The sequence below is a fragment of the Rhinoraja longicauda genome, chromosome 26 (genome assembly GCF_053455715.1).
Source record: "Rhinoraja longicauda isolate Sanriku21f chromosome 26, sRhiLon1.1, whole genome shotgun sequence".
NCBI lineage: Eukaryota > Metazoa > Chordata > Chondrichthyes > Rajiformes > Arhynchobatidae > Rhinoraja > Rhinoraja longicauda.
In genome coordinates this window covers 27,312,610-27,323,281 of record NC_135978.1, presented here as the reverse complement: position 1 = coordinate 27,323,281, position 10,672 = coordinate 27,312,610, and the positions used below count along the sequence as shown (strand labels likewise).

The window sequence follows — 10,672 nt, the reverse complement described above, 5'->3', positions numbered from 1 at the left end:
GGCATGTAAGATCCCACAATCCTTGCATGAATAGAGAAACAAAAAACCTCATTGTGCAACTGGAGAAAGCCTCATTATTGGAGATGCCACGATGTTTTGTCTACCTATGCTGGAGACCTTGACCCACTCATTGAAAAATAAAAGAGTTGGAGTCATTCTTAATATCATGGGCAATATTTCTCCCTCGAACACCACCACCAAAAATACACTGCAATTGTTTATTCGTCAATGACACTGCCTGGGGGAGTTAACTGCACCAACCCGTTTTTTTTTGTGGTGTTTTTTTCTCGTAAAAATCAGGACATTTAAAGTGTGTGAAGCACTTTCGAACATCAATGAAATTGCATCAGGTTCTGTATTCAATTAGAATTTCCAATCATTATGTGGAAAGAGCAAGAATTCGAGGTAAAACTTTGCTGAAGAGTCAAGAGTGTTTTATTGTCATATGTCGCAGATGGAACAATGAAATTCTTACTTGCAGCAGCACAACAGAATATGTAAACATAGTGCACTGTAAACAATATAATAAATTATTTTTAAAAAGTACGCATACGTCCACATTTAAAACCCCCCACTAATAGTGCAATAACAACAATAACAGTCTATGTAGTTCTGAGTTTATTTGAGGTTGTAGTGTTGAATAGCCCAATGGCTGTAGGGAAGAAGCTGTTCCTGAACCTGGACATCTTCTCCGGATTGAAACTGAAAAACTCTGGGGGAAATAAAGGAAACGAAATGAGAATGAGTGAGGAGGATAGACACAAAAAGCTGGAGTAACTCAGCGGGACAGGCAGCATCTCAGAGAATGAATGAGGGGCGATTGGTGTGGGAAGATGCAGCATTCTACATTGCAAGGGAAATGTCATGAATCGACCACTGTATTCACAGTTTACAAACAGCCGCTCCCCAAATGCACTGCTTAAAACAACATCTCTTGTCCCTTCGCTTGGTTTGTTTCGGCTGGCTCCTACAATATTGTGATATCGTGGCACATTTTCAACACCAATCGATCCTTATACCCCTCTCACACAATCTGAATATTATACAATTAACATATTTTGCCTTGTACATTAATATAAGTAATCCTTCGCTCTCGCAATCTGGGGGGGGGGGGGGGGGGGGAGGGAAAGTCATTTTGCCAAGCCGCCGCTCAATCTTAAAACACAGGATTAATTCAACGAGGCAAAACCTGCGGTTACAAACCTGTGCACAGAGACGTTCCAGGATTTAACCCTGGGCTTCCAACTGGGTGTTTTCTTAATATGTGGGTTAAATAGTCAATGGTTTGTTGTGTGTGTTCTTCCTGGAGTAAAAGAAACAAGATTAAAACGGGTCGGAGGGGGAAACAAGACAGCGGGGGGACCGAAGAATCTGTGAAACAGTGTAATTAAAGTCTTAACAGGGAGGATGAATGGGAAGGTTAATTGCATTAAGCACCCACATGCAACAATGCATGTTTCCCCAGCGCGGGGCTGCAAATCCAGATGTGCAGCCGATCTTTGACGGTGGATTTTTTTAAAATTAGAAAAGCACTTTCTAATGAGTTTGGGTTGGGTTTTTTCCTCCCTTTCTCTGAGGTCAATTGCACCTCTGGGAGATGAGACTCATTTGCACCTAGCAGGAGAAAGAAAGTAGGCGCGGAGGAGAAAAACTTATTTTGCATTTATTTTTATTTTTTGCAAAAAGTGCATGTTTTCCCTCTCTCGCTCTCAGTCTTGCCGGAGTGTTGTGCAATGACGCCATTTGCATCGTTGCCGCTCTCCATGACAACGGGGCGATCAAGCGGCCGCCCTCTGACGCACGGGCCGGCGGGGGGGCGCACTGCGCCTGCGCGTGCCTTCGCTTCCCTCAGTGTGACGAATCGGTAGGCGGGTCTACATGGGGGCGAGTGATCGACGGGAGAACGGACCAATGGCGATGGGGCGGCCGCACTGGCGGCGGCCAATGGGCGGTGGGCCCAGGAGACGGGCGCGTTGGATTGCATACACGTTCGTGATTGACGGGCCGACTGGCCAATAGTAAGAGGGGCTGCGCTGGAGGCGGCCAATGGGCGGGCTGCAAAGGCGGGCCCTGGCGGCGGGCGGGGGAGGGGGAGGCTGTGATGGACGTGCCCACAGGCCAATGATGAGTGGAAACAGCGGTGTAGTCGGCCAATGGGCGATGCGCGGAGGCGGGCTCCAGGAGAGGGAGTGGGGTTCACTATGATGGACGTTCCCGCCGGCCAATGCTGAGTGGAGGCGGCTCGTTGGGTGGCCAATGGGCGATCCGAGGAGGCGTGCTCTGGGAGGGGGGTGGGGTTCGCTACGATGGACGTTCCGGCCGACCAATGGCGAGTGGAGGCGGCTCTTTGGGCGGTCCGAGAGGGGGAGGGGTCGGGCTTGGGGGAGGGGTGACTGCGATCGACGGGGGAAACAGACCAATGGCGGAGCGGAGCGCTGCTGGAGGCGGGCCGTGGGGAGGGGCGGGCGGGAGGTGGCGCCGACTGACGTAGAGGCGGACCAATGGTGTGTGGAGGCGGCGGTGCTGGCGGCCAATGGTGGTCGCGGGGCGGGGCCAGGGACCAGGGCCCGCCCACCTTGGGGGCTGAGACAGCGGCAGCAGCGGCGGCGGCGCCCGGACCGGACCGGACCGGACCGAGCTGATCCCATCCCATCCCATCCCACGTGTGACGGGCTCCCTCTCCACTCTCTGTCGGAGCGTCGCGGATCTCTTCATTTTTCCGGGGGTCTGTGTGTGTGTGTGTGGGGGTCTATGTGTGTGTGTGTGTCTTGATTAGTTGCTAGATAATGGAAGCAGACGGCAGCCAAGCCACCTCTGGCAGTCCCGGCACCGACTCGCAGCATGACCCAGGGTATGTTCTGATCTGACTTTTATTTTTGGTGCTGTTTCTGTCTTGTCCCTCTCTCTCTCTCTCCCTCTCCCTCCCCTGCACCTAGTTTTATTTTTGTCAAACTACACTCTGTAGAGGGGCCAGGCCTCTCTCTCTCTCCTTCTCCCACCTCTCTCTCCTTCCCTCCCTCCTCCCTCTCTCCCTCCTACCTTTCTCCCCTCCCTCTCTCTTCCCTCCTTTTAGCTCTAAGTTACACGTCAAAATGGCCGATCTGACATCTGTGCTCACTTCTGTTGTGTTTCCCCCCAGTAAAATGTTCATCGGCGGCCTAAGCTGGCAAACCTCACCAGGTAAGACATCCCGGGCAAAAGTATTTCTCTGTGTATTTCCAGCGCTTTTTAAATATATATATAACCTTGCAGGGGAGGGGAGGGGAGTTGGGGTAGGGGGGTGGGTGAGGATAGGTGGGGTGGGTGATGAAGGAATGGGAGGAGGAGGAGGTGTGAGATTTTGAGCGATCGCTCTTTACTTCCAGTTTTACAAGGTTGTTTTTGATTGCGGCCCGGGTGATTGTAATGGTAACATTATGGAGTTGCTTTGGTCCTCCAGGCGACCCCTACGTTCAATTATATTGTCTCTGAAGTGTATCTGAAATCTCCCAGTGGTATCTGAAATCATCGTGACCGGCTTCCCCCCCCCCCCCCCCCCCCTGTATTTTTGTCCCTCTCTTCCTTTCTTTTCGAATTTATATTTTTACAGACAGCCTTCGGGACTATTTCAGCAAATTTGGCGAGATCAGAGAGTGTATGGTAATGCGAGACCCGACCACGAAACGATCCAGGTAAGATCGCGAATTTTACTTTATTTTTTTTTGTTGTTGTTTTTTGGGGGCGAGAAAGAATTCATGATTTAAAAATAAGTTTGATATTGATTGCACCTTGAAGACAAAAGTGCGTCCGCTTGTAATTGTGGCAGTGTCTCCAACGTAGAGTCTTTGAGCAACGATATTATTTTTTGACATTGTCGATGTTTGGAGGTGATACTTTGTGTATATCTGCTTTGCATTTTTTGTCGCTACATTTGTAGCCCGTTTTCTCTCTCTCTTTCTCTCTCCCGCTTTTCCACGCTTCGAGTCCCTTGTTCAATCGGAGCGATATTTTGACACTTGATTTTTTTACCCCCCTCTTCCTGTTGTACGTTTGAATACTCATCGTGTTTTTGTTTCTTTGTGTCATTTCAGAGGCTTCGGTTTCGTTACGTTTGCCGATTCTGCAAGTGTAGATAAAGTATTAGCTCAGCCCCATCACGAACTAGATTCAAAGACGGTATGTTTGTGTGTTTCTGTGTCGGTGTGAAATTATAATGAAATGTTTTTTCCCCCCACCTCTCTTAAGGTCAATTATGCCTGATGTGTCTTTTGTTATTAGAATCAAAAACATCTCACAGTGTTAGGGCCAAATGTTTACAATTTACATTGATTGCTACAACTTGTGTTTGCATTGCGCCCTTTTAAGAAATAAAATATGTGTAATGTTCTGGCCATCCTATCGGAACATCTTAACTGTCAATTTCATGTCAGTTATACAAATTGACAATCAAACCACCTAGTGGTCGATTAAATTGTCTGTTAAATGGAAGTCTTGCAGTTAAAATCTAATCGCTTTTCAAAGCGGTACGATCAAGATGCAACGCAAATGGCAGACGATGAAGGGGTTGGCTTGGCATTAAAAAAGAAAGAAATAAATTCCACTCCCTTTTGAGAGAAAAACAATGGTCCAACTTGAAACCTAAAGTTTACTGACACACAAGCTGAGCTTGACTGTAAATCGCATGACCGAGCATTCTTGTTGATCATTCTTTGTTCTGGTGTCTTAGCATTTGTTTTGTAGTGTTCTATACCCTTTCGACTTTGTTTTAAGATTCAGGGCAGGAAACCGATCAGTTGGGGTATTCACCTCGAAAGGAGAGCTGTTGTTTACAGTTGCATTAAAGCTTTATTTAGGTAATGACAATCTACAGAAATAGTTTTGTTTTCCTGTCTTAGTGCCTTCTAGTCTTAAATATTATTTCCATGTAGTTTGTCTAACTAACTAATCGTAGTCTTAAAAATTAGCTAGTTTTTATACATTTGCAAAGTAATGATTTAGACAGTGCTAATTTTTGTAGTTTTAAATTAAATAAGAACGACAAGGAAGGTTAGTCATGAGTAGATAATCCAGCTCTAGTTGAGAATTTTAGCACATTTTCCCGTTCTTTTCCTCCTCTGTGCGAAATGAAAAATTCTTCTGGGTGCGAAATTAGTTTCTCAGGCAACTTCCGCTGACAGTGGGTGATATAATTAAAATTCCCACTCTTTTAAATTCTGTTTGGTCGACTGGATTAGGTGCCTTTGAACCACATGAGGTATCAGACTGCACAAAGGAGATTATTGATGCCTTAATGTTGAAAACGTTGCATGGGAAAGAACGTGGGGGACGGAGCTGAAGTTTGGTACTTAGTTTTCACTGAACCGTCACTCCTGTATTAAAACAGCTGTGGTACTAACCTGTTTTAAACACTAGAAGGTGCACAGTGTGTGTGTGTGTGTATTTATATATATATATTTTTCCCCCCTGATATCTTGTAAAGTCTTTGAAACAACAGTTTGCCTTCTCTGTTTGTTTACTTCCTGGCTGCTCTGATTAGAGTGCCTCTGTGTGAGGATTGTGTATTCTTTGCTGCAAGTGTTTTCTATTTTGGGTGCTTATGAGTGAACCAGTTATTTTGACGTCTGTGTATTTTGACTGTATTGGAATTAGCGGTATCCATTGAGGAAGTAATATTGTGCCTAAAATGTTTCTGCTTTGCTTGTGGTGAATTATCTTGGGTGTTACTACCCTGGCATTACAGATGATGGGTGATGGTGGTTGATGCTTTCAGGTGAATTGTGCAACAGAAGTGCAGTGCAAGGTGGTTGATAGACAGAGGGTGTCAAACTTTGCTTTTACCGCTAAACCCGTATTTAGTGGAGATCCTTGCACTGGGGTATTTGAACCTGTCCCTGTGCATCTAATCGGGGGCAGGGAAAGCGATTCCGAGTCCGCTGCGGGTGGAAGCTTGCACCTGTACAGTGATGTTTTCACCAGAGGAGGTGAAGAGTGATGCACGAACAAGCTGTGGATGAAAAAATATTTTTTGGCTTTCATTTTCATATTGGAAGGGCTATTAAATTTTTTATCGTTGGATCCAAAAATGGATGTACATCTCATTAAGTCTACATGTCCAACTCTAAATGATGAACAGGGAGACCACGGGGTTCATGAAAGCATATCCCTGAACGTGGCAGTGCGGATCAGGTGGTGAAGAAGCCACACGGCGTGCTTGGGCAGAGGGCAGAGTTTATAAAATTTGTGCTGTTATTATTGCAACTTTACCGACCACTGGTTAGACCCAATCTTCCGTACCTTGTTTAGTTCTGGTCCCCGTTCTATAGGAAGGATGTAGTTGCGTTGGAGAGAATGCAGAGGAGATTCACTCTTCTGTTCCTCCACTGTCAGAGTGAGACCTAGCGTTCCTTTGCGGAACAGCTCCTCGTATTTCGTTTGGGCAGCTTACACCCCAGCAGTATGAATATTGAATTCTCCATCCATCCCCTTTCCCAGTTCTCCGACCATTTGACTGTCCGCCTGATTAAATTTTAACTCTGTATGCTTTGTTGTCACCTTCTCCTAAGGAAACAATGTGAAATTTGTTCCACATTTTCCTTGAGCTCCATCTCCTTTGATATCTCATTTTCACACCATACCCTTTCTTATCTCTGTGTCTCCCTCTCCCCTGATTCTCAGTCTGAAGAAGTGTCTCGACCTGACATGTCACCCATTCCTTCTATCCAGAGATGCTGCCTGGCCCGCTGAGTTACTCCAGCATTTTGTGTCTAGATTCACTGATGTTTTCTGGATTGGAGGATGTAAGTTGTAGGGGGAGATTTGATTGACTAAGCTAGTTTTATTTACCCTGTGGTGAAGAAGGTTGGGAAGTGATGCGATGGAGGTGTATAAAATTATACGAAGCAAAAGTAGGGTCGATAGTCAATCTTTTTTCCCCCCATGGTAGACACGTCAGAAACAAGGGGGCATATTTCTTGGCATAGAACAGAAAGAGAGTGGCTGATAATCGTTGCCAGAAGAGATGGCGGAGTGAAATACAATCACTGTTTGAGACATATGGACAGGTATTTAAATAGGCATGGCACAGAGGATATGAAGCTCTCACAGGCAACTGGGATGGGCAAAAAGATTGCGTGGCTGTGGTGGGGGGTGGAGGGGGACGTGCAAACTCCACACAAACAGCACCCGAGGTCAGGATCGAACCTGGGACTCTGGCGCTGTGAGGCAACGGCTCTACCAACCGTGACACTGTTCTGTCCTACAGTGGTGAGTGGTGAACCAATGGGGAGAATTGTCTGGGTGTTATTTCCACCAGTAGCTTCTGCTGGAAGTGAATTTATGCGGTTGCCAAATGAGTCTGGCTTGGACACAGTCTTTCCATGGATGAATAGCCTGGGAGTATTTGTGTAGGAGTAAGGACATGTTGGTTTAATGTTGTACAATGGCCTCTGCCTGAGGGTCTGAATGTCACAATGTTCACGTGGGAACCTTTCTCACTAAGTCATAGTCATAGAGTCCGACGGCACAAAAACAGGCCCTTGGCCTAACGTCCAGGCTGACCTATTCCTCTCGTGACTTTATACTCTGTAAGATCCCCACTCAGCCTCCTGTGCTCCAAGGAATAAAGTACTAGCCTGCCCAACATCTCCCTTGAGTCCTAGCAGCATCCTTGTACATCCTCTCAGCACTCTGTCCAGGTAAAACTTAGTTACGTGTGCGCATAGGGGATGAGAGAGACAGCTAAATGCGTGGTTCCATCTCCCAGAGGGGAGTTTGTCTGTGGATGTACATCCCCTATTTGGATGGGTTAACTGGGAGCAGACCACATGTGTGCGGTACAAGAGCAGGGAGACTGCAAGAGGCGGCATTGGAAAGGAGCCTGGTTTTAGGAGCGTGCTGGTGGGGTTTGCAACCAGCATGTGGCTAAGAGGAGCAAGGCCTTCAAAGCCAGACACATCAAACACACCGTGAGTCAGTTATTAGAGAGCGCTGCTTTCTCGCACAGTAATAACCTCGTCCACCTTGATTCCACAAGCAATGATTTAAGTAGGGCTTAAACAGCTCGTAAAGTTCAGAATGCGTAACCCAAAGGGGAAGAGAAAGTTTGCAATCCTTTGATCAGCAGTTTGCCATTGAGTTGCAACTGGCAAAGGAGAGTGAGAGCCTCTAAATAGTATCAAGTCTTAAATGATCCGTAAAACCCTTCCACAGTCTTTAAAAAGGAAAGCGATATAGGAAGTAAACGGAGACTAGTCCTCTGTGAAGGTTGTGCCTGGCCTCAAAAGTCTGCTGCTCTGTGTTTATTGCCTGAGAAAACCGATGTTGGTCTGAAGTGGCCTGATGCGGGGATGTACCTGATGATTTCCTGACCGTTCTCTATTTGCTTCTACAGATTGACCCAAAGGTTGCATTTCCTCGAAGAACACAACCCAAGGTAGGTGGGAGGTTCATTGCTTTCATTTTCCTTCCCAGTTCGGTCCCTCTCCCAGGGCGTACAATTGACTTGTTTTATTTAGATGGTTTGACAGTGTTTTATTGGCGTTGGTGGAGTGAGCAAAGCATTGGTTTTGAGTTGGTAATTAATTCTTTAAAGATTGTGCCCACTCTGTTTGAGGTTCTGAGATACTGTGTTTGTGTTTTATTTTATCCTTCTGATTTGCAGTCTAATCCTTGCCCTGTGGCCTGCTCAACCATTAACGAGCTGAATGAGGGCGTTTATTTACTGTTGTGATTTATTATACAACTACTTTTCTTTGAGAAGTTGAGGCTGAACTTCTGATCTTGCTGAAATTCGATTACAACAGATGGATTAATGCTAGGTATTTGGGTTCAATTAGCAAGGAGCGGTTGGCGGAAGATGGCGCGGCGACTTTGCTAACAAGATGTGCGTTGTCTACTGAGGCACGGCTGTGCTGTGAAAATGGAGATAACAATATGGGGCCTGAACCTTCCAGTTCCCTTTGACCTTTGGATCGAGCGGGTCACCATGTGGAGTTGCTTAATGTTGCTATGGCTCTTGGCTGACAGGATGTGAATGGGTCAGGCAGGAATTATGCAAGTGTTCGTGGTGCCTGGTTGCATTAACTATCAGTCTCTTTGGTAAACTGGAAATAATTGGGGTGCTCACACAAGGAGGCCTTTATACTGTGTTTCATTAAATAAATTATTTTTAAAAAGCTGCCTCCTCCTGGCTATTCTGTTGAAAAGAGGCAGGGTCTGCCTTTCTGCACTGTATACCAGGGGCGAGGTAGAGTTGCTGCCTTACAGCGACAGGCCCGGGTTCGATCCTGACGATGGGGGCTGTCTGTACGGAGTTTGTACGTTGTCCCCATGACAGCATGGGTTTTCACTGGGTATTCTGGTTTCCCCCCACGCTCCAAAGACGTACAAGTTTGTAGGTTAATTTGCTTGGTATCATTGTAAATCGTCCCTAGTGTGTGTAGGATAGTGTTGACGTGTGGGGATCACTGGTCGGCATGGACTCGGTGGGCTGAAGGGCCTGTTTCTGTGCTGTATCTCTGAACTAAACTAAACCTGCTTGCCATATTATTACATGCAAACCTATTGCAAAGTGACAGTGACTTGGGTGTGTGCAGCGTTACCATCTTGAGCGGGACATGGGGAGGGATAACATCTGTGCGTCTATGCCACCCAGCGTGGGCAGTCACTGTGCAATAAATTTACAGATGATTGGTTTTAATAAGCAGCAGTATTGTCACTACAGGGGCGGCACACCAGAAAAGTGTTTCGCTGTACCTCGGTACACGTGATAATCATAAACCAAACTGGCGCAGCAGGTAGAGCTGTTGCCGGGTTCGATCTTGACCTCGTGTGTTTGTGTGTGGACTTTGCACATTTTACCCATGTTCCCCTGGGTGCTCCGGTTTTCTCCCTCATCCCAAAGATGTGCCGGTTTGTAGACTAATTGGCCCGTGTGTAGGGGGTGGATGAAAAAGTGGGATAACGTACGTATAACTCGTGTGAAACGGGTGATTGACGTGGACTCGGTGGGCTGAAGGGTGTATTTTGATGTCTTATCCCTGAACTAAACTAAAACGGGAATCCATTGGGGGCTACTCTACAATTTATAAGGGCAGAACAATTTGCTCGCTAACCAGCCTCTAATGAGGGGGCACCCCAACCCTTCAAACAAATTCCTGGAAATCACATTTTTATTTAATGGGACTTTTACACACCAGTAACCTCCAGTGAGCGTAATGCGATGGTAATGGAAAAAAAAACTCGCTCAATAGCCCTTGTGTGAATAGCACTGAAATGATGTTAATGCGAGAACTGTTTGATCTGTGATGCTGTGTTATGCACACTGAGCTTAGCACAATGTGTAATACAATTGGGCTGTATAGCATGAACTGTATATAAACCTGTACTTGGCCTTGCGCTGATGAATGGGTGGATGCAGCAATGGTTAAGTGAAGTGCCTTCGCAAACTATCGGGGGGAGGATTATTTGCCTGCCCCTTTAATGTTTCCAGTTCAGCTACTTTTTCTTTCTACAGTTCTGTAAACGAGCTTTATGCTTTGACCCTTGGGATTTATCATGGCGGGAACATCATGTGAACAGTGGACAATGGAAGGTCAAGCAAAGCGAGTAGCCACGGGTACACGGTAGCTCCAGGCATTATAAATACGTTTGTGGAGGTTTTCACCGGAGAGGTCATGTTAAATTGATTAGCTTA

At 46.3% G+C, this 10,672-nt stretch overlaps 1 protein-coding gene and 1 long non-coding RNA gene across 18 annotated transcripts in view; one reads left to right on the top strand and one right to left on the bottom strand.

Annotated features, from left to right (window-relative positions):
* Positions 1-486: 486 nt before the first annotated feature.
* LOC144606460 (uncharacterized) lies at positions 487-1,650 on the bottom strand. Its single transcript, XR_013548952.1, has 3 exons — positions 1,442-1,650; positions 1,204-1,303; positions 487-712 (listed from the first exon to the last, which is right to left on the bottom strand). It is a non-coding gene; the product is annotated as an uncharacterized LOC144606460 (long non-coding RNA).
* Positions 1,651-2,590: 940 nt separating this feature from the next.
* msi2b (musashi RNA-binding protein 2b) overlaps positions 2,591-10,672 on the top strand; it is a 474,710-nt gene continuing 466,628 nt past the window's right edge. For all 17 annotated transcript variants that reach the window (XR_013548937.1, XR_013548936.1, XM_078422300.1 and 14 more), the window contains exons 1-5: positions 2,591-2,851; positions 3,140-3,180; positions 3,590-3,671; positions 4,071-4,155; positions 8,369-8,410. Coding sequence is in view for 15 of the 17 variants with exons in the window: in XM_078422300.1 (XP_078278426.1) it covers positions 2,787-2,851; positions 3,140-3,180; positions 3,590-3,671; positions 4,071-4,155; positions 8,369-8,410 (315 nt within the window). In the remaining 2 variants the exon portion in view is untranslated. The remainder of the gene's footprint in view (positions 2,852-3,139; positions 3,181-3,589; positions 3,672-4,070; positions 4,156-8,368; positions 8,411-10,672) is intronic.